The sequence below is a fragment of the Sminthopsis crassicaudata genome, chromosome 1 (assembly GCF_048593235.1).
Source record: "Sminthopsis crassicaudata isolate SCR6 chromosome 1, ASM4859323v1, whole genome shotgun sequence".
Lineage (NCBI taxonomy): Eukaryota > Metazoa > Chordata > Mammalia > Dasyuromorphia > Dasyuridae > Sminthopsis > Sminthopsis crassicaudata.
Window position 1 is genome coordinate 523,764,588 of NC_133617.1, and position 25,122 is coordinate 523,789,709.

Sequence of the window (25,122 nt, forward strand, 5' to 3'; positions counted from 1 at the left end):
TGTATCAATCTCCTCATTTCCCTTAAGGCTACCACATTTGCTTATACCACCTAATAAGCCAAGAAAGAATCAGGGGTGAAATTTGATGCTGGCAGGCTAGCAGAATTCACAAGGACATATTGTTGAAGTGTAACCAGTAGAAATGCTGAATGAACAAATTTGAAAATTCAGGCTAACACTCCAGACTCTTCCAAATGTTCTGCCTTTAACCTCTACTGACTAGCAGAGAATCTCCAGAGAAGGCAGGAATTAAGGGTGAAAAAGGGAATATAACTCTAATACTAAGAAAGAAAATGAGTCTCTTTATTTAGATCACCTTTTTCTCAACAAACTGGATCCAAGTTGAAAGTATGATGGAAACTAAGTTCTTATTTCTGACTAAAATCATTGGTTCAAGTAGTGATTCAAGGCATGTCCAATAGACTTGGGATGGAAAATGCCATCTGCATCCAGACAGAATTATGGATATATAATGTGGATCAAAGCATAGTATTTTCATCATTTTGTTTATTTTTCTCTGTCTTGTGGCTTCTTTTCCCTTTTGGTCTGATTTTTCTTGCACAGCATGACAAACATAGAAATATGCTTAAAAGATTTGTACATATTAAAACTATATCAGGGGCAGCTAGGTGGCGCAGTGGATAGAGCACCAGCCTTGAATTCAGGAGGACCCAAGTTCAAATCTGGTCTCAGACACTTAACACTTCCTAGCTGTGTGACCTTGGGCAAGTCACTTAACCCCAGCCTGGGGGGGGGGAGAGACTATATCAGATTGCTTGTTGTCTTGGGGAGGGAAGAAGTAAGTGATGGATGGAAAAAATCTGGAATACAAAGTCTTGCAAAAATTAATATTGAAAACTATCTTTGCATGTGTTTGGAAAAATAAAATACTACTGAAAATTTAAAAAGAAAAGAAAAGTAGTGGCTACATGATATGCATAATCTTATTAGAGGAAAAACATCGCTTGTTCCTTTCATAAAATTTGCAGTAAAGAATAATGGGGTTTCTATAATGCCCCAAATATGTAGGGCTAGTTCTAACAGGACAACAATTGGCAATATAATAAACTAGAAGCAAGACACGTAATGAAGAGATGATGAGAAAAATATGGCATTCTTTTACATTGTATCAATCAATAAAATCTTTCTGTATTGCAATCTAATAAATTAGACAGTCTATCAGAACATACACATTTCTTGAAACAACTTAAATATTACTTAAGAATATAGGCCAAATGTTTACCCTCACTCTCCCCCACCCCCCCAAAAAAAAAACCCTTAAAAATATAATATGTAAAAGTATTCTTTTTTAACTTATTAATGCTCTAGCATTACTTTTTCTCAAATTCAAATTCTCTCAGAATAGTAACATGGACTCTACTTGTGATGTCTTTTGTACAAAGAACTTCCAGGTAAGAAAATTCCCTCTACAAATGAAGAGCAACCCTTAAACTACAACTTTTATCCTTTTCCAAGTTGCCTATAGCATGGAGAAGTTAAGTGATTCAATCAGCTAGAGGTAGAACTTTGAAGTCAGCTTTTTCCGACTTCCATATCAGCTCTCTTCACAATTCCATACTTATCTCTTTCAACATTTCTTTTCTCATCAAGTTCAAATTTCACAAATCTAACATATCTAATCATTAAAATTGTGCTATAATATAAAATTTCCATGTGTTTCATTAATAGAAAGTCTTTTCCCTTTTTAATTCACTAAAATCCAAAGATCATTCACTTAAAGCTAAAACTCATCTAAAAGGCTTATTTAGAAATACATAACTACCAGAAATGGTAATCCCTTACCATGCCTGGGATCCAAAACCATACCATGCCAATTGGAACATCTGAAAACCCAATCCCAGGAGAACAGTGTTCTTATTTCCTATTGACTTCATCAAGATGCTAAGAAATACTGTCTGAAAAATAGAAGAAAAAAACCTGTGAGAAAATAATTTTATAAATTTCATAAACTACTTTGATTTATCACTTTACAAACAGGGACATGTCACAGACTACTACCAAAATCACAATGCTATAAAGGCAATAACAAAAGATATTTATGTAGTGCTTTAAACTTTTCAAAATTATATACATATATACACACAATCTCATTTTAATTAATGCTGTGATTCAGGATACTTAACAGATAGAGTCATGCCATCTCTTAGAAAAAGATAACTAATTGTTCAGTTCCAAAGGTCCAGAATTTAGATACCTTCTGAGTTTTAAAGGGAAATGACTCAAAATATTGGTTCCTCTTCACTTCTCTAATCTAGGGCTACCTAAAATAGAGCTAATATTCTTCTTCTTTCACTGAATAGGAATTCATTAATCATTATTACTTTAAAATGACATTTCTAATTACCTCTAAGAGAAATGCTGTCTATTTCAACATTTATTTAGCATCAATTAAAAAAAAATGAAATTGCACAGAGTATAACTAGTTTTACAAAGTAGTTCAATACATTAAAAATCCAGTGAGAAGACAAAAATAAAATACATCTGATAACTATCATACATTCCAAGGATCCATGGTTTTATGAGGATGGTTACTTCTTCCAACAACTCAGATGACAGTCCTTCTACAATCTGCTAGAAGATGGCTTTAGAGAGTTTTTATGGATCTACACACAAACAACCTGGTGATTAGCCTCTAATAATTAACTGATGTTTGAATGAAGGAGATGGTATTTGTCACACTTAAGCTCAAAACCTTTCCAATATGGGAGAATCTATGAATTTGTACTCTGCTAGCATAATCTTTTCAATTTTCAAGATGAAAAGACCTTTGAAAATATTTGCTTAAGATAAAAAAATTGATGCATGCATACAATAGGTATACCAAAATAGTTGCATGAGATATTTTGGCATTAACCAACTAAATGAAATTATTATCAGAGATAAGGATATAAAGAATAATAATCTATGATTTCATTGATATATTGATTTCCCAATTGAGGATATTTCCTCTACAAATGCAGGTCAATACTTTCTATATATAAAATCTTAAACAGATACTCAGAACACTGAGAGATTTAATAACTTGTCCATAATCACACAACCAATATAAATCAAAGGGAGGACTTGAACTTCCTAAAAGTACTCCTTTAGTTCTCTATTACACCAGATGTGTTAGACTCTCATATGGCTTTGGTGATATAACATAGTACAACACAGTTGTATTACATTAAGGTGGGGAAGGACAGGGAAGAGAATTCAATTTGCTACCCACAGAAATCAGTTTCTATTTAAATTTAACAAGGAAGTCCATGATACCTCTTTATTATTATTTTTTTAAAAAAACCTGTCATTTAAATTAAGAATTAACTTGATTCACAAATGATAACACCCAATTTTCTCAATTCAGTATTTTATATGAAGAGTACGACATTTGCTTTTGCCACATTTAAAATTATTTTTTAATTTTTGAATGTAAAAACATCAGCAATGGACATTTCAATTCACAAATAGAAAAGACTGTATATGCAATATACAGTCTATATTGTTGGGGGCAGCTAGGTGGCACAGTGGATAGAGCACCAGCCTTGAATTCAGGAGGACTAGAGTTCAAATCTGGTCTCAGGCACTTAATACTTCCTATTTGTGTGACCCTGGGCAAGTCACTTAACCCCAGCCTCGAGGGGGGGGGGGAAGGCTATATTGTTTAATATAGTAGCATCAACAATGCCCCCTTGTCAATAATTTCAGAACTTCCTACTTGGAACTGTTCTCTCTGCAACTCTCTTTCTTAAACCCACCTTCTTTCTTTCCACCCATTTCCCTTGTCTAATGATTTTGTTTTTATTTTGAATTAAAACACTAAATAAACAGGCAATTCTGTATAGTCAATTAAGAAACATGTATTGTGCATCTCCCATGTATCCAGGCTCCATGCTAAGTGCTGAGGATACAAAAGGGGATATTCACAATCCAACAGGGGAGACAATGTTCAGATATATATATAAACAAGCTATGTAAAGAACAAAATAAGAATTAATATATAGTAAAAGAGATAGAGGACTGAAAATAAAACTGCAGAAAATTTATTCTTTTTAAGTCTCTTAAGTTCAGAGTATGATGACCACTCCACCCTCTCCTTCATTTGTGTATATTCTTCTAAGGAATGTCAATTATGAGAACTAGTAGGTTTCTTCAGCTTCTTCCTCATTTCTTCCCTAATGTATTTGATTTTCTGTTCCTTTTCTTTCCACTCCTTAAACCAAACAAAACCATACCTAAAGCTCGTCCTCAGCTCTTTCTCTAGCATTCAAATACAGGAGGATTCAGAAGAGAAATATTTCTTCTCCCCTTATTAACACAGACTAATTCTTCATCAGTCAGTCTCTATCAACTGCTCAAATGTTATTTACCTTTGTCTCATGTATTTGCATTTGAGACTCAACACAGCAGTGATCTTTCTATCAGAAAAGTTTCAAAGTCCTCTTTCATTAAGGTTCTATTTTTTTTTCTTCCAGTAGAATTATATTCCGTTTTGTAGGATAAGTTATTCTTGGTTAGAAATCTTTTGACTTTTGGAAAACTGTTTTTCAAGATTTTCTTTCTTTTAATCATAGTTATAGTAGAATGTTCAAGTCATCTGTGACCCTAACTGTGATTTTCCCCTTGCTTGAATTCTTTCAGTTCTAGATGTTTACAATATTTCTTTTCCTTGACCTAGAAGTTCTGGATTTTGATCAGGTCAATCCTTAGTATTTCAAATTTACAGGGATTTTTTGAGAAAACTTCTGATTTTAATGGGCCTAGGCAGCTTTCTCATTATGTTTTCTTAAAATATGAGATCCAAGTTTTCATTTGGTCACAGCTTTCAGAGAGACAATTAATTCATAAATTGTCTTCCCTCAAACTCTTTTCCTGGTCAGTTTTTGATAGCAGATACATTATAGACTCTTGGTTTTTTTCCCCCCAACCTTCCGATTGAATTTTGATTTCTACTGTTTGTTTCCTCATGAATTCACTGAGTTCTGTTGCTCCATTTCATGTTCTAGATCACTACTTGAGTAAGGTGGTTTCCCATCTTCTATACTAAGTTATAACTTTCTCTTTTTTATTTATTTATTGAGATATCTATTTTATTAATCCATTCTCCAACTAATAAATGGTCAAAGGATATGAACAGATAATTTTCAGATAAAGAAATTGAAACTATTTCTAGCCATATGAAAAAATGCTCCAAATCATTATTAATCAGAGAAATGCAAATTAAGACAACTCTGAAATACCCCTATACACCTCTCAGATTGGCTAAGATGACAGGAAAAGATAATGACAAATGTTGGAAGGAATATGGGAAAACTGGGACACTAATGCATTGTTGGTGGAATTGTGAATACATCCAGCTATTCTGGAGAGCGATTTGGAACTATGCTCAAAAAGTTATCAGACTGTGCATACCCTTTGATCCAGCAGTGTTACTACTGGGCTTATATCCCAAAGAGATCTTAAAGAAGGGAAAGGGACCAGTATGTGCAAAAATGTTTGTGGCAGCCCTCTCTGTAATGGCTAGAAACTGAATGGATGCCCATCAATTGGAGAATGGCTGAGTAAATTGTGGTATATGAATGTTATGAAATATTATTGTTCTGTAAGAAATGACCAGCAGGAGGATTTCAGAAAGGCCTGGAGAGACTTACATGAACTGATGCTGAGTGAAATGAGCAAAACCAGGAGAGATCATTACACACTTCAACAACAATACTATATGATATATGATGATCAATTCTGATGGACGTGGCTCTCTTCAACAATGAGATGAACTAAACAAATTCCATTTGTTCAATAATGAATTGAACCAGCTACACCCAGTGAAAGAACTCTGGAAAATGAGTGTGAACCACAACATAGCATTTCCATTCCCTCTGTTTTTGTCTGTTGGCATTTTTTATTTCCTCCTCAGGTTATTTTTATAAGTTTGATTCTTTTTGTGCAGCAAAATAACTGTATGGATATGTATACATCTATTGTATTTAACATATACTTTAACATATTTAACATGTATTGGTCTACCTGCCATCTAGGGGAGGGAGTGGGGGGATGGAGGGGAAAAGCTGGAATGGAAGGTTTTGCAACGGTCAATGCTGACAAATTACCCATACATATATCTTGTAAATATATCTATAATAAAAAAATACTAATAAAAAAATTTTTTTTTAAAAAGAGATATCTATTTTCTTTTAATCTTATTTCATTTCTTTCAGCCACTCAGTACTAGCCTTGTGGATTATTCTTTTTTTTCCTTGAGACTATTTTGCTTGCGGCACATTTTTTTCCTGGAAAAACCACTTGAACCTATCATAGTATAAGTCAGAAGACCTTCTTAATTGTGTTTAACTGTTTCTTCTATTTGCTCACATTTCCAGATTGAATTTCTGTATTGGGACCTTTTGCCTTTTTATACATCTCAAGTTAGCTGAGCACAATACTTGGCCTTTAGGAGGCATTTAATAGATGCTTGCTGAGCACAAGGTTCTCTACTCCCTCACCACTCTCCACTCTTTCTCTTGGATAGGGTAGGCAGCCCAGCTTGGGTCTGCTTCTTTCCTGTACACTAAGAGTCAATGCCTGTACAGTTTAGGATAGGATAGCTGAAATCAGGCCCTGTCCTCTTACCACAATCTTTGCTTCTGCTTCTTTTCCTAGTGTCCTAATGCAAGTATTGATCTTGGCCCTTTTCTGCTTTCCCATTATATAATTCTCCCCCAAAGAATCTGGTTCCATCTCTTGCTATTGACCTTAAAGGCCCCTATTAGATGCAAGAGATTCAAAGATATTTGCTAGTATTATATATGTGGGCATGGGAATCCTCTTCACCAAAAGTGCATTTGTCATCATTATCTACAAATAAAAACGTAGATCCTATGAGAAGTTTAGAATCCTTTCCACAGTACCACACTGCAAATAATGTATTCCAGAGGCAACACAGCGTTCCTGGAGTTTGTTAAGTAAGGGAGTCACATGGTCAGCTTCACCTTTAAGGAAAATAACTTTGGCTACTTCTGTATAGAGGAGCTATATAATGGAGCTAAGGATAGACTAAAGATAGAACTCCAATTAGAAGGCCATGGTAATAACTGATATGAAAGATAAACTGGTCCTGATTTAAGGTGGTAGCTGTAAGAGGAGAGAGAAGGGTCCAGAAATAAGAGATATTGTAGAGGTAAAAACAGCAAAATGTAGCAAATGACTGCATATGAAATAAGGAAAAGTGAAGACAATGAAGAACCATTTTGGGAATTATAAATTTAGAAGGCTTGAAGAATGATGGTACTTTTGAAAGAAACAGCAAACTTAAGAAGGACAGGTTAGGGAGGAAGGGGAAGAGAAGTAAGCCAAGAAAGAGAAGTGAATTCTATTTTGAATATGTCAACAGTTGAAATGTCTCTGGGAAAGTCAACTAGATTAGCCTATATTCTATCTTTCAATGTGTTCATGATCCCATTGGTGTGAGTATATTTCCACTTACAAATCAGAAAGTATCTATGTTTTCTCACCCTGTAAGATTCTTGCCTGAATTCCCTTCTATATAACTTTGATAAAGGATCTATAGCTACATAATAGACAACGTAAATTTATTTGAAAAGGAGGGAATGATAAGACTCTTCAGGGGCAGTTAGGTGGTGCAATGGGTAGAGCACCAGCCCTTAAGTCAGGAGAACCTGAATTCAAATCTGGCCTCAGACACTTAACACTTCCTAGCTATGTGACCCTGGGCAAGCTACTTAACCCCAATTGCCTCTGGGGAAAAAAAAGAAGAAGAAAAGGAGAATTTATCTTGCCTTCTACAATCCTACATTTATGATATGGGAAAATGGGAAATGAATCTTACTAATTTCTCATATTATACATAATCTTCTAAAATTTATAAAGTTCCTAAAATTTGGAGGATGTCACTATTACTCAAATTTCCTTCCCTTTTCGAGCTTCTCTATATAGTCTTTTGTAATAATATTTGACTACTAATGTTAATTGGAATTTCAAGGCATCAATTATTATAAAATTTGCCCTGAGTTCACAAGAAGTAAAGGCTCTGAAGAAGTTACAAAATGTAGTACAAAAAAACTAAGGATTATGACAATTTAATAGCCAGCAATTTCAGTATGCTATACAAAGTGTTTATTTTGACACTTACCTGAGCTACAATAGACAGGATTCCTACCATGGCAATAAATGCTGCAATTTTAGCTGATCCAAAACCTATAATCTGAGAAAGTTGATAAAAAGATATTACTTATATTGACATTCTAAAGATGAAAAAAATGCCAATTTTTTTCAGTTACAGGAAAACAATGCCAGGATAAGGTTCACAAATGCAGCATCTAAGTGAATTCTGAGATTTGAAAATTTAAACTTAAAACAGCTTTTGTTTACAATGTATAAATATGAAAATTCCTAACAAAGAAAAATATTCAATATCTTTTTTAAAGATATAAATCTGCTTCTTTTTATTGAGAGGAAGGAGAATTCTTGTGAATTCTAGGACTGATATCAAATTATTAAAAGACATAGAAACCATCTGATTGATTTAACCAAGCATTTACCATACAAATATTCTAATACCTTATCAAGAAACATCACATATATGGATGAAATGTAGAGTTTAAATGTTATACTGAAAACTGCTTTGCCTGGAAAATCCACCACCTTACTGCCACAGAAACACAGATAATATTATTATGAAATAAATTTGGCACAGAATGAGAAAAGGCAAAAAATAAAATAATAATTAGGAGCTCAAAAAAAATTTTAATGAATGTTAAAAGAAATCTTAGTGGTATAATGAAATACAGTTTTTAAAACTTTTAAATAAATTAGGGATTATTCTATAGAAAAGTAAAAAATTGGTTGGGGGAGGTGGAGAGAGGCAAAGCTATCTTTACTCTATGACATCTCAGGACAAACTAAAATGAATGCAGTTCTGTCAAATGCTCATATCTTTAACCTCACAGTTGTGGCACTGCTAAGTGAGAGAAGGTAAAAGGATTATGATGTGTATTATAAAATCATCTAGCATTTAAAGCCCTTGTTGAATAATTTGGACCCTTTCTATCTTTACAGAATTTTTAAACTTTAACTCCCTCCATATGCTCTACAATCCAGGAACACTGCTATCCTTGCTAGTTCTCTGTCTCCTATGTCTCTCTGTTCTCTCATCTCCCTACTACTTTCCTTGGCTTTTCTCAAAACTCAGATCAGATCCTACCTTCTGCAGGCCCACTCCCCTTCCATATTCCTAAAAAGAGAAAGGAGTATCCAGGCCTACAAATATACATTTTAAAAGTATAGAGTATTAACAACTGAGTAAAGTAGCAAGAGAGTTGAGCCTTGAAGGAAGCTGGGCAAAGGAAGGATAGGAGTACATTCCAGGGAAAAGCATGGAGATAGGTGTACAAGAACATCTAAATTATTTCTCTACTGCTCCAGTCTTTTGGAAAGCAAAAAGTCAAAAATTAAAAAGCTAAGGTCTCCTGGGAAAATGGGTTCTAGGTGGTAACCAAACTGACAACTATATCATTTACTTCTCCATCCCCTAAAGAAATTAGTTATGCCCTACATAAAGGCAATACTACTTTAGGAAGGAAAAGAAAGGAAATAAGCATTTATATAGCTCCTACTATGTGCTAGAAATTGTTTTAAATGCTTCTTTCAAATATTATTTGACTAGATGAAATAAAATGTTAACTTCAATCTGTATTTTATCATATTGAAATCACATTCTTGTTCAAGATTTGCAAAAATATTGCTTCAAATTGTCTTGTGTTTCAAATAAAAATTCCAGGGCATGAAGAGACTGCTATTTTGGACATCTCTATCTGAACTAGAAATGTTTGAATTTGAAATAAAGATAAATTAATAAAAACTGTCTCTGTCATCTCTTGCCCTAAAACACAGTGTACAGAATTTTTTTTTCTTCAGTAGGAGATACATTGTCAAGTTCAGAGAACACCAAGCTGGCCAATTTCCCTGGAATGCATAAAGAAGATTAATGTGAGTAAGCACAGAAAAAAAGCCTAAAACCTAATTGCAAAAGGCTTTAAATGTCAAGCTAAGGATTTTCTATTTTAGTCTAAAGAATTCTAAGATAAAAAGCAACATGTTCCAATTGTCTAACTGTGTTTTCAGAAGTTTTCTTAAAGATAATCAAGGTAAATGGTCAAAGGATATGAACAGACAATTCTCAGATGATGAAATTCAAACTATATCCACTCATATAAAAAAGTGTTCCAAATCACTACTGATCAGAGAAATTCAAATTAAGACAACTCTGAGATACCACTACACACCTGTCAGATTGGCTAAGATGACAGGAACAAATAATGATGAATGTTGGAGGAGATGTGGGAAAACTGGGACACTGATACATTGTTGGTGGAGTTGTGAAAGAATCCAGCCATTCTGGAGAGCAATTTGGAACTATGCCCAAAAAGTTATCAAACTGTGCATACCCTTTGACCCAGCATTGCTGTTATTGGGATTATATCCCAAAGAAATACTAAAGAGCGGAAAGGGACCTGTATGTGCCAAAATGTTTGTGGCAGCTCTTTTGTAGTGGCTAGAAACTGGAAGATGAATAGATGTCCATCAATTGGAGAATGGTTGGGTAAATTATGGTATATGAAGGTTATGGAATATTATTGCTCTGTAAGAAATGACCAGCAGGAGGAATACAGAGAGGCTTGGAGAGACTTACATGAACTGATGCTGAGTGAAATGAATAGAACCAGAAGATCTCTGTACACTTCAATGTTGTATGAAGATGTATTCTGATGGAAGTGGATATCTTCAACATAAAGAAGATCCAACTCACTTCCAGTTGATCAATGATGGACAGAAATAACTACACCCAGAGAAGGAACACTGGGAAGTGAATGTAAATTGTTAGCACTACTGTCTATCTACCCAGGTTACTCATACCTTCGGAATCTAATACTTAATGTGCAACAAGAAAATGGTATTTACACACATATATTGTATCTGGGTTATATTGTAACATATGTAAAATGTATGGGATTGCCTGTCATCGGGGGGAGGGGGATAATTTGGAAAAATGAATACAAGGGATAATATTATAAAAAAATTACTCATGCATATATACTATGGAAAAAAAATTCTAAATAAAAAAAAAAATTAAAGATAATCAAGGGAAGACACTGGAAGCAGGAAGAGCTGAGGTAAAAAGTATGAGAGCCCAATTTAAGATGATGGCTCTTTGGGAATGAAGCAAAAGGGACAGATTTGAGAGATGCTAAGGAGGTACAAGAGACTCAACTTGGCAACTTATTTGATAGAGAGGAGGGAAAGAGAAATGAGGGAGAGTGAAAAGTCAAGATCACAATGAGGTCACGAACCAGAGTAGATAGAAGGATGATGGTGCTTTCAACAAAAAAGGGATAATTTGGAGTAAGGGCTAAAATAGTGTGGAAAATAAGGGTCCTAACTACAGCTGAAGGGTAAGAAATGATGTTCCAACCAAAGAGAATGAGGAGTTTTCATGACACTAGAAAACAAAGCATTAGGGAATCCAAGGAAAACAAAATGTTCAGTAGGAAGAGATGGTCAGCAGGCCTAAAAGCTATAGAGATGTACAAAAGGTTAAGAACTGAGAAAGGACCAGCAGATTAAGAAGTTAAAAGAACTGTGAGAAAACTTAAGTGTTCAGAAGTCAAATTACAAAGAACTGAGAAATGAGATGAAGAAATGGAGATGATAGAGACAAGAAGACTTAAAAGTTTGGCTATAAAAAGGAGAAACAGTCGACAATAAGGAGATGGCAGAATCAAGTTTGTTTTTTGGGTTTTTTTGTTTGTTTTTTTAAGGATAGGAGAGAATTGAGAATGTTTTATAGATGACACTGAAGAAGTCAGTTCATAAGCAGAAACGAAGAGACAGAGAGACATTGGAAAGAGAAAGAAAGAAGTGCAAAGAAGAGGATCAAAGTAGTTGGTAGGAAAGAGTAAGACACGGTTGAGTATTGATCAAATATGAGCACCAAAAGAACAAGGAGGCATGGGATTCTAGAGTAGAGGTCTCATAATTTAACAACTTATCTACAGAGTTGCTGTTTTTTGAGTAGTTTCAATCATGTCCAATTCTTATGACCCATTTGGAGATTTCTTGGCAAAGATACTAGCATCATTTGCCATTCCTTTCTCTAACTTATTTTACAGATAAGGAAACTGAAGCAAACAGAATTAAGTGACTTGCCCAGAGTCTCAAACAGCCAGTAAGTCTGTCTAAGGCTGGATCTGAACTCATGAAGATGAGTATTTCTGGTTCTAAGTGCAGCCCTCTATCCACTGAGCCACTAAAATATGGAGTACAGAAAATAAAAGGAAGACAGCACAAAGGTATGGGCTGCATCAGCAGAAAGGAAGTGATGACAAAGTCACAATCATGATTCAGAATAGATTAAGGGAAATGTATCAGAGAAAGAGCTGGAAAGTTAAGAAGATGTAATCAATGAAAGCAATTTAATGTTTTTTTCTGAAACTCTAAGGTCATGAGATCCCCCTTCTACCTTGGGTGTCACTTCCATAAAGCCAAACAAACTTCTAAAGAAATTTAACGTTAGATAAGTATAAGCATTCTAATAATTTTTAAATTAAAGTTGTGGTCTTTGTTTTCTTACTATATAGTACTATGGGCTATTTCCTGCCGGAATGCATTTTGCTTTATAAAAAAAAAAAAAAAAAATCCAAATCCCTGTTTTGTATTCTATCTGTGCCTAAGAGTTTCTTTCAATGAAAGCATATTTAGAAAATTTTCTCTATTTTTTGCAGATAGCATTAGATGAGTTCTTTTTCTGACCCTAGGGTTATATAGGCTCCACTTAAATCTTACTGTACTGCAGTTAAGATAATAAGCCCCAGGACCTCAATACTATTGTCCTCAAGTTGCAACACCAGATGAGATCCTTCAGCTAGCAAGAGATGCAGTCATGTAGGCAAACTACTCAGTGCCTGAAGGCCAGTTTTCAAAATAGTGAAGACCGATGGGATGTTCAGCAATATGTGTATGATTAAAAACCCTTTAATGTGACAGGCAGAGTAGTAGAATTTGATTTCCAGGAGCTTTTAACAGGGAGATGGTAAAAAGGACGTTGGTGTGTTATGGATGGACTACCATGATTGTCTGAAAGTGTGTTGTTCTACCTCTTTCAAGATATGATCATCCAGAAGAGGGTATGGTATTAGTGCCCCCTACTAAACTCTTTGATATACAACTCAGATGTTTAAAAGCTACCTACCTGTCTTAAATAGAGGAAAAAGCTAGAATACTGTCCAGCTTCAGGAAGATATGAAAGAAAAACTGTGATACAGATCAGCAAGACCGTGGAGTCTTTCCCCACTTTCTTCAGAGACTAAACGGAAAAAAAAAAAAAAAAAAAACACATAGTAAATTTATTGTCAATGTCCTTGATGCTGATATTCCCCAATATTCTAGACAGTTGGTGCCAATGCTATGATCCCTTAAATAAATAAAGTAAATAATAAAAATAATAAAGAAGACAAATCAAGAGCTGGCTATGTTACTAAAAAAAAATTAAAATTAAAAAAAAAATCCTAAAATAAAGTATCTTAATAATTATTCTGCTACAACTTTTTCATCAGAAAAATAATTCAAATTGATAATTTTTCAAAACTTTGTAAATTCTTGTTTTCACTCCCTGAAAAACAGAATACTACTCTGCTTGCTGTCTGTTAAATACTATTATTACAATCCAGCTTAAAATCAATTTTTCAGATTCTAAAAAGGCAAATAACCTTTAGAGACTATTAAAAAAAAAATCAAAAATCTCTCCTTCATTTATCATAGAATTTAAAGCAACAACCATCAGAGCTGTTTCATTACACCAAAATTCATTTTTCATCCATTATGTGTAAAGAAAAGGGCAAAGGAGCCAAGACAATAGGAAAGCTACCACAGCCCTAAGATGAGCCACTGGCAACAACTCTTCTCAGCTTTCTCCCTATCCTTGAGGTCATTTCATATTTTAATTAGAAAAAAAAAAAAAAAAAAAAAAAAAAAATATATATATATATATATATATATCATTACAAAGTTTAAATCCTATACGGATCCAGCCTTCACCCTGTACACTCTAGCAAATTCATACAGTCACTGACTGTCAGTACCCTATCCCCCTACTTTCTTCAGTGGACAAGCATCCAGGTCCCAAGTTACATTTTAGAAATTTTCTTGATTCACATGGTTACAGTGAGAATTATGAAAATCAAGCATATAGTGTTTCTTGACTGAGTTTTACCGCAAAAGGGTCTGCTTGCTCCCATGAAATTGAAGGTCCCCAAGAAGTAGGTCTCATTTTTTCAGACAAAGACTCTGGAACAGCTAACAAGATGAAACAGATATCCAAGAGAGCCACCACAGTGGCCACAAGTACAACCAGATTATCTCCATAGCTGGCAGACAAGTATGCTCCAATGGCTGGGCTGGTTACCAAACTTGCAGCAAATGTGGCAGATACCTGTAAGAAAAAGTACCAAGAATTCAGTAATTCCTAACCTTTTCCAAATAGCAACACTACATACCATTGCTTGTCTATCTCCCTCCCTCCCTTCCCCCCCACCCCCCCTCTCCCCCCACGATTGGGGTTAAGTGACTTGCCCAGGGTCACAGAACTAAGAAGTGTTAAGTGTCTGAGGCCAAATTTGAACTCAGGTCCTCCTGACTGGTGTTCTATCCACTGCACCATCTACCTGCCCCATTGTTTGGCTCTTTTTAAAGTTCAAGATACTCTTTTCTACCTGCTATAAGTATTCTATGGCAAAAATGTCTGTGGTATGTGTGTATATGTATGTACACATACATAAGTAGATACACACAAGGAAAATTTATACACATAGAAATCAGTGTCACTTATGAAATTCAAACTATATCCACTCATATGAAAGTATTCCAAATCACTACTGGTCAGAGAAATGCAAATTAAGACAACTCTGAGATACCACTACACACCTGTCAGATTGGCTAAGATGACAGGAATAACTAATAATGAATGTTGGAGGGGATGTGGGGAAATTGGGACACATGCATTGTTGGTGGAGTTGTGAAAGAATCCAACCATTCTGGAGAGCAATTTGGAACTATGCCCAAAAAGTTATCAAACTGTGCATACCCTTTGATCCAGCAGTGTTACTACTGGCCTTATATCCCAAAGAAATACTAAAGATGAGAAAGGGACCTGTATGTGCCAAAATGTTTGTGGCAGCTCTTTTTGTAGTGTCTAGAAACTGGAAAATGAATGGATGTCCATTAATTGGAGAATGGTTGGGTAAATTATGGTATATGAATGTGAATGTTATGGAATATTACTGCTCTGTAAGAAATGACCAGCAGGATGAATACAGAGAGATTTGGAGAGACTTACATGAAGTGAATGCTGAGTGAAATGAGCAGAATCAGAAGATCACTATACACTTCAACAACAATACTGTATAAAGATATATTCTAATGGAAGTGGATATCTTCAACATAGAGAAGATCCAACTCACTTCCTGCTGATCAATGATGGACAGAAACAACTACACCCAGAGAAGGAACACTGGGAATTGAATATAAACTTTTTTCACTACTGTCTTTCTACTCAGGTTACTTATACCTTTGGAATCCAATTCTTAACATATAAGAAAATTGGATTTACACACATATATTATATCTAGGTTATACTGTAACACATTTAATATGTATGGGATTACCTGTCTACATCTAGGGGAGGGAGTAGAGGGAAGGAGGGGAAAATTTGGAAAAATGAATACAAGGGATAATGTTGTAAAAAAAATTTACTCATGCATATGTACTGTCAAAAAAATTATAATTATAAAATTAATAAAAAAAAAAAAAAGCAAAGGTCAGGATGAGATTTATAAGAAGAACTGAAGCCTGAACCAATATAAGCTTTGTTGTACTATAACAGAGAAATTTGAAGAGAAAAATCCATCAGCCATCTAAGTTCACTGTAGCTATTGGATTCTAATAGAAAGACAAATAAATGGGGTTATTGCTCTTTTTTCAGTAGAATTTATTATTTGAAACTTCAAATAAGTAAAATAAGATCATTTTAATCTTTAAAAAAAAAGAAAGAAATCAGTGTCACTTAAAGCAAATTTAAATAAATTTTGTTCTAAAAATAGTCTAATAATTATTAACAGGTGGTATGTGCTATAAGTAAAGAGTTAGGAATCTTGCTATAATTAGAAATGACCATTATAAATAACCACAACAAATAATGTCTAAAATATTTTAATGAGGAAAATATTTAAGTTAGAAATATCACAACATAAAACTTCTCTGGAAAAAAATTATTTAATTTCTAAATTAGCTAAGTTGTTTTCTTTTTAGTCCATTGCTCTCATTTTGTGACCACTTTAGGGTTTGTTGGATACTCCATGAAAATGAAAGACAGAAAAGAAAACATAAGCAGATCCAGAAAGAATATTTGGAATCAGAAAAGACTGATGTTTTCAATTTACAAAAATATCTATACTATGAATTTCAATTATCAGCATTACTTATCTTCTACTACCAAAAATAAAATATTGTGCTATAATTTCTCTTTAAATTATGTTCCTAAGGAAAAACTGGAATTCCAACTTGATTTTGGACATTCAGAAGCATATATTCAGCAAATAAAAAACAAGCTATAGTATACTACATTACTACCAAAAGATGTGACCTGAGTCAATCTTTACCTATAGATACTAGATACTAGACACACACACACACACACACACACACACACACACACACACACACACACACATATACACAGAAATATAGAAATCATATCTTAGACTGGCTCCAATTACATCCTATGCATATCCAACTCTTTGATATCTTCTATTTGCTTTAGTTTCATTTCTGAGAGTTCCAAAGGGGGTGGTGTAACCTGGACAAACTCAAGAGACCACATTTAGGTATAATGATAGCAGAAGTTCTCAAAGGGCTCAATAAATGACTCATAGTTTCTATCTGAGATCAACCATGTTTTGAAGAAGCATCAGTGTTGTGACTTTTTTTTTATAAAATATACATGTGAGGACTCCCTTGCAGATCTAAGGAGGACATACATTGCCTCTACTTTTTCAGTTCCATTCCAGATATTTTCAATATCTACTTTTTTTTTTTCTTTTGGAATAGCTTCTCCATTAGTTGATCTTTTCTTCATAAGCTTCTGAGTTATTATCTTCTTTCTGTTTAGCATTTAAAAGAATTCACAACCTGACTGCAACCTTGTTTTGCTCATACTCAGCCTTAGGGCACATCACTCCTTTCTGCTCCCAATGTGGCTCAGTCAAACTGACTTTCTTGAAACTCTACCACCTGCTGCTCTATCTCTGCAGAGGCTAAGTCTGTGTTTGTGATGCACTCCCCTCTTCCCTTCTGCTTCTTAGAACTCTTTCTAGACTTTGTTCAAATGTCACTATGTACATGAAGCTTTTCCTGAGACACCAGTAGCTAATGCCTTCTCTTCAAAATTATTGTTTAAATTTATACTTGTATCTTCCCATAGAATGGAAACTCCCTAAGAGAAGGTACTTTCATTTTGGTTTTTGTATCACCCAGCACCTAATCCAGTATTTGGCACATATAAGATTAACAAGTATTTACTGATTGTCACTGATTGACAATCCAGCCTTGCTGCTCTCAGCAGCTGTTCCACTCAGCCCAATGATTTTGACCTTCACTTCTCAAAGCTACAACCAACTTCCAGCATGTCTCAGGCCTGATTGGGTTACCTTATATAGCCCCACATATCCTGAGGTAGCCCTGACTCATTTGGCATCTTTCTATTCACTGTACCAATAAGATACAGGTGGGGAATAAGGACTGGATTGAATCCCTAATGAGCCCTACTGATTTCTTGGTCTCTATAATCTCCAATTCTGCTGCATCTGCTCCTATTATCCAAGTCACATTTCACAATTACTATAGTTCCAGGATCACATCAGTCCTTGATGCAGTCAGTATAGCCCCAGCTATAGGGAATAAGATAAAGAAAACAAACGAAAAAAAGAATAACAATAACAGTAGAAAAGACAGGCAATAGGGGTGACCCAGGGCTGAACTTGTGAGGATTTGAGTGAGAGAAAAAACAAAAGGGCAACTGTAGAAGACAGTGCAAAGGATCAAGACTATGAAATGAGCCTCACGTAATCAAAGTAAGCTTATGCCACAAATAAATTAGAGGCAGAAGGAAAGGGGAAAGAAGAACTTACCTTTTTGGATGGATAAGAATATTGTCCATGACCAAACAAGAAATAGGATCATAGATTATAATTTGGAGAATTTGATTACATAAACTTAAAAGTGTTTGCATAAATCTAATACAATTAATATTGGGAGGGAAATAAAATCTTTGTAGCAAGTTTCTCTGACAGAGAGCTGATTAGAATTTATAAGAATAAAAGCTATTTCCCAAAAGTTATAAAGAGGCCGCTTTTAGAGAAAAAAATACAAAGTATCAATAGCTATCAACATCCAAACTACCAATAGTTTTAAAAGTATATGAAAAGAAAAATTCTAATTATTAATAAGTGGGGAAAGGCCAATTAAAACAACTCCTGAAGTTTTACTTCATACTGACCAAAAAAAAAAAAAAAAAAATGACAAATATTAGTGGAACTGTGAGAAAATGAGTATTGATGCATTCTGATGATGTGTCCAGTCATTCTAGAAAGTAATATGAAACTCTGCCCTAAAATTTACTAAATTGTGCACATCCTATAACCCAGCGATACTAATACAAGTATTTTATTCAGTTTTTTTTTAAAGATAGTTTTCCCCTCAATTACATGTTAAAACAATTTTTAAAATTTTTTTTTCAAGGTTTGAGTTCCAAATTCTATCCCTGCCTCCCATCCCTTCTTTCTCTCTTCTCTCCATGGGACAGTAAGCAATCCAACTAAGTTTATATATGTGCAATTATGTTAAACATTTCCATATTAATTTGAAGACGACTCCAATTTTTAAAAAAATGAATGGAAAAAAGTGAAAAATAGCATGCATCAGTCTGTATTCAGACAGTTTCAATTCTTTCTCTGAAGTCAGCATGCTTCATTATAAGTCTTTTGGGATTATCTTGGATCACTATATTCCCAAGAACAGCTAAGTTCATACACAATTTTTCACTATATAATATTGCTGTTACTATGTATGACATTCTCCTAGTACTGCTCACTTCATTTTGCATCAGTTTTTTAAACAGATTTTTCTGAAATCATCCTGCTGGTCATTTCTCATAGCACAATAACATTCCCATTAAAATCATATCTGAATGTTATGGAATATTATTGTTCTGTAAGAAATGACCAGGAGGATGATTTCAGAGAAGCCTAGGGAGACCTACATGAACTGATGCTAAGTGAAATAAGCAGAACTAGGAGATCATTATACATGGCAACAATAATACTATATGATGATCAATTCTGATGGGCATGGCTCTCTTCAACAATGAGATGATTCAAACCAGTTCCAATTGTTCAGTAATGAAGAGAATCAGCTACACCCAGAGAGAGAACTATGGGAAATGAGTGTGGACTACAATAAAGCATTTCCACTCTTTCTGTTATTGTTTGTTGGCATTTTTGTTTTCCTTCTTAGGTTTGTTTGGTTTTTTTAACCTTCTTTCTAGATCCGATCTTTCTTGCAGCAACTGTATAAATATGTATACATATATTGTATTTAACATACACTTTAACATATTTAACATGTATTGGACTACCTGACATCTAGGGGAGGAGAAGGAGGGGAAAAGTTGGAACATAAGGTTTTCAATGTTGAAAAACTATCCGTGCATATATTTTGCAAATAAAAAACTACTAAAAAAAAAAAAAAAATCACAGCTTATTTAACCATTGCCTAGGTGATGGGTATTCTCCCCATTTCCAGTTCTTAGCTACCACAAAAAGAGCTGCTATAACTATTTTTATACAAATAAGTCCTCTTTGGTTTTTTTTTTCTTTTTTCTTTGGAATATAGCCCTAATGGTGATATTGCCAGATAAAAAGGTATGCACAGCTTTATAAGTCCTCCAAAAGGTTATTTTTAAAGAATCCACATGTTCAAAAATATTTTTTACAGCTCTTTTTTTTTTTGGTAGTGACAAACAACTGGAAACTTTATAGGCTGTCCATCAATTAGAAAACAACTAAATAATATGTGGTTTATCGATGTAATGGAATACTATTGCGCCATAAGAAACTATAAAAGTAGGAATATATATTCTAATAAAATTGACTCATTTTCTCATTATCTTTTGGAAATGAGAACTTTTATCAGAGAAATTTGCTGCAAAGCTTTTCCCCCTCCTTCAAATAAACCTTGGATAACTATGTGTAATAGAAAAGGAAAATAAAAATGTGAGATGACATACCAAGTGATGCAAAGCAAAGACAAAAAAGCCAAAGGAATATATACAATAACTACAATGATATAAATGAAGATCAAATAAAATATTAGTATCACATAATTAAAGTTAAAGGAAGGAAGAAAAGCAGAATTTATTAGTTGCCTACTATGTGTACTATGTCTACCATATTGTGCTAAATACTTTTAAAATATTATCTCATTTGATTCTCAAAATAACCCTGGGGGGAGGTACTATTATTTATTCTCATTTCATAATTAAATAAGCTGAAGCAAACAGAAGTAAAATTATTTTCCAGACTCTAGTAAGAATCTGAGTCTATAATTAAATTCAATTCCAAACCCAGCATTACATTCTTTCTGTTAACCACATGTAGAAAGCCATCTCCAGTCATCTTTCTGTGTAATCTTGCCACTGGACCCAGATGGCTCTGAAGGAGAAAGTGAGGCTGGTGACTTTACAGGGCCCTCCCTCACTTAAATTCAACTCACTTACATGTCATACCATTACCTCTTTGATGTCATGGTCTTCCAAAGGATAAAAAAACAATAATCATAAGTAAACTACAAAAATGTAAAGTAATCTAGGCTATAAGTCTATGGGAATATTAAGTTTTAGAAATATCTGCCATATCAAAACAAGAAATACCAATAACATTTTATTTAAAGGAAAAAAATTTGGATAAGATTTTTATAGCCCAGGGGCTGGGTAAGATGTTTCACAGGTTCTTTCTAGTCCTAAAAATGTTGGTTTTATATTTTTTCAAAGCATTTTCCAATCTATTACCTTTTTTGTCATTATAACAACCCTTGTGAAAAAAGAAGGCACAGTGACATGTCAATAAACATTTATTAAGAGCTCACTTACTACGACCAAGACGCTGTGCTAAGTGCTAAACAATGACCAATTTTACAAATGAAAACTACTGAGAGAATTTAATGACTTCTCCAGGTCATTACGCTTGGAATAGACTAGGATCAAATCATATCACTCTCAAACAAATGTTCTTATCTCATTTGCCAGCACAAAATGTGACAGGCAGATGTTAATTGCTGTTGAAATTGAGATGGGATCTTTTATTCCCCAATAACCCATAAATGTTTAAATCTCAAAAATATAAAGGGCATATTTAATATTACATAGTAAGAAAAATTACCTGCAAATCTGCTCCAAGATAGAGAGTAAGAAATATTACTAATTCTATTTTTGTAACATAGTTACTGGACAGCTATTTTTTTTTTCTTACATCATAAAACATTAAATAGCTAAATCTTCATGATGCTGTTGATATCCACATTTGAAAAGGGTGGGAAAGGATCTAAGTTCTAATGAGGTTATCTGATTAAAGAAATACAAAAAACTTATATTTCTACATCACCTAAAGGAGAATTTTTTATTAATGTGTGCATGCACACACATGATTATGAGTATTATATGCATATTTATTTGTCCATTTATTTATTATCCTCCCATTTGATCTTCACAACAATTTTTAAGAAGTAGGTACAATTATAATCTCCATTTTAGAGCTGAGAAAATGTGTCTGAAGTGTGATTCTAAATTAAGATACTAACTCTAAACCAAACACTCCATCTATCACAAAAAGTTAAATGCCCCTAGAAAATGTCACTAAAATTCCCTTTATGCTGATTGATTTCACCCAGCGACCTGATTTCCTGTAGTCAATATACAGAAAAGAAAAAGGAAAAGGAAAATGAACATAAAGATGAAGACTGGAATATTTCAGCATGATGTCAAAATAAGACCAGAGCTATGATTCATGAAAGAGAAGAAAGAGTTAATTATTGGATTTAGAAAAGTAATAACAGAAAAGATTTAGTTGTTCTTATAACCTTTCCTTTCTTTTTGTAAGACATTTTCATTAGTAAATGACAAGCTGTCAAACTAGGCTTACTACTATTAATGACTCTGCATACTTGACAAATCATTTTCCCTGAGAGGATAACTTCTGTGATAAGTACAGGTCAACTGAAATTCACATTTTGAAGTCCAATTTAAATATATATAAAATGGATTTCAAGTAACCAGTCTGAGCTCAAGCAGCTGCTTTGGAACAGTACCCACTAGAATTTTTTTTAATATAAAAAAAAATAGTAAAATGAAGTCCTTTAAAATTCAGTACTAGAAATCACTTCATTTCTCCTAAACATCTAAAGACTCAGTGACTCTGTATGAATCAAGTACCTTTTTGATTGAGTACACATATGTATTACCTTACATATGTGTTGGTGCGAAAATTTCCAATATTTATGTTTTGTAGTTATGTTGAATGGAATTTCCTTTCCTATAGCTTCTTCCAAATTTTTGGTGCTAATACACAGAAAGGCTGATTGTTTTTATGAGTTTATATCCTGCTATTCTCCTGAACTTATAGTTTCAATTAATTTACAGTTAAATCATTTTGTACAATTCTCAAAGTAGATTATCGTTTCACGTGCAAAAAGTAATTGTTTCCTCTTTGCTGAGGCTTAATCTCTCTATCTCTTGTTTCTTATTCATATAAACTGTAATTTCTAAAATTACAACAATAAAGGACCCATTGCTTGATATTTTTAAGATATTTTACCCCAAATCTTATTGAAAAGGCCTCTAGAATTCTTCCACTAAAGATGATGCTACCTTTTAGTTTTCAATTTGCAAATTATAATACTAACAACAACAAGGTAGCTAGATGGTGCAAGGGATAGAGCAACAGCTCTGAAGTCAGGAAGACCTAAGTTCAAATCTGGCCTCAGACATTTAATACTTACTAGTTGTGTGACCCTGGGCAAGTCCTTTAACTCCAATTGCCTCAGGAAAAAAAAGTTTATTCTTATGCTTTCTAATTTTTTTAAACATAAATGGCCATTGTGTTTCTCTTCTATTCCCATCACTCTCTTTGCAAAGAAGATTAAAAAAAAAAAAAAAAGTGAACATAAGCAACCTATACTTGAATGGTATGCTCCCATTCCACAAACCTTCTCTTTATCTAATCACTGATTCTTACACCTTTCATTACTTCCTTTTAATCACTACTTTAAGATCTACCCACCACAAGTGATGTTTCTTGTTTGTGACCTCATTTTCCCCTCTCCCTATTCCTGCCTATTTTGCCTCACACAGGGTCTTTATTATGAACAATTATGAAGTATATTTCAATGGTTGCTTTTTAGGATTTTATCTATGAATATTTTTGTTTCCAGGAACTCTCTACCCTTTCTAATGTTCCATATCCTGAAGTAACCTAAGGGAAACCAAATAATCACCCCTAAGTTTACTCACAATTCTAAAGTCCTCTCTGGATCTCCACATCTTAATTTATTCTCCTGAGCTTTGCCAAAAGCTATTTTCCTCAAAGTTCTTTTCCCATTTACTTCTAGATTGATGGTTTTCTTTCAGATGTTGATAGTAACATAAATCTATATGGAACAATAAAATGTACAAGCATATATTTCTTTATGTGCATTTCTCATCTGTTAGACCATAAAAATAAATCAAATTTTTAAAAAAAGTAATATGAGGATATCAAAAAATTTGCTTAAAAACATATATACAAAATTCCCTCCTTAATAAATGTGAGTCCCTATGATTGACACAATTACATTTATTTCTAACTCAACAATCACCAAGTCCAGCTATTCTCCTTATCTAGTGAAAAAATAATCTTGAGAGGATTATCTTAATGTGCTAAATTTCTGAACACATTACATTAACAACTGATTTTATGATGTTACAAGAGAAAATTTTCTACAGTGCAAATGCTTGGCAGAATAAAGGCCATATTTTTTGGTATTCATATTTAATATACCTTTATTTAACAGGACTCAAGATGCTCCTAAAACCTCAGGCAAGAATTCATTACTCTGCCTCAATAAAATAAGGGACAAATGACCTTTCAATGCCCACATTCCCCAACAATATACACAAGTAGTAAGCATTCCTATTACCATTTATAAGTCTAGAAACAAAAGCACAAAAAGGTCAAGTCATTAATCAAGATCTCAGAGTCAGTAAATGGGACAGCTAGGTGCAGTAATTCATTCTCTGAATTAATAACAAAAGTATTTTGCTTACTAAGAAATCATGTGCTTGTGATTTTTAAATCTGTTTATTCATGAATAAAGTTTTTGTGTTATAAGATATAACCAACTACTTAAGCTCGAAATGCAGCACAATCAATGTTATTCACTATGCTAGCATTTCTTACCACCACCACTACCCCACTCCACCTCCCCAAATTAGAAAATCTAAAATAGAACTTTATCAGGATATAACTAGCATACTAAAAAATATTTTTAAAATTCAAGGCTTGGATTTTAGTATCTGAATTTCTTAAATTTCAGAGTTCACAGGACTCACAGACCTGAGAGACCTTCTATTCTATCTAGTATGGGGGGGGGGGGGGAGAAGGGAAAGAAAGGGGGAAAAAAAAAAAAACCACCTTTCTATAACATAATAGTCATTTGACTTTCACTTAAAGAAATCCAAAGAGGGAGAAACTGCAGCCTCCTGGGAAGTTCATTCTACTTTTCATTATTCTAATTGTTAGAATGGCAAAATCTACCTCTCTGAAATTTCCACTTATTGATTCCACACTTTACCTTCTAAGTTAAATATTCAAACCCAAAGTCTTGGAAAAAAATTTTTAATTGAATTGTATTTTAATACAACTGGTTTCCTTTGAACTTTTATTTATCTTATTTTATAGACTTAAAAAGCAT

General features: G+C 33.7%; 1 protein-coding gene across 2 annotated transcripts in view; it reads right to left on the reverse strand.

Annotated features, from left to right (window-relative positions):
* The window catches only part of MFSD14B (major facilitator superfamily domain containing 14B), an 81,265-nt gene that overhangs the window by 11,764 nt on the left and 44,379 nt on the right, over positions 1 to 25,122 (reverse strand). Inside the window, exons 6-9 of one of the 2 annotated variants that reach the window (XM_074281703.1) lie at positions 14,282 to 14,500; positions 13,262 to 13,375; positions 8,147 to 8,218; positions 1,804 to 1,916 (exon numbers count right to left, since the gene is read on the reverse strand). In XM_074281703.1, the coding sequence (XP_074137804.1) occupies positions 1,804 to 1,916; positions 8,147 to 8,218; positions 13,262 to 13,375; positions 14,282 to 14,500 (518 nt within the window). The remainder of the gene's footprint in view (positions 1 to 1,803; positions 1,917 to 8,146; positions 8,219 to 13,261; positions 13,376 to 14,281; positions 14,501 to 25,122) is intronic. The other variant, XM_074281704.1, reaches the window with a different exon arrangement.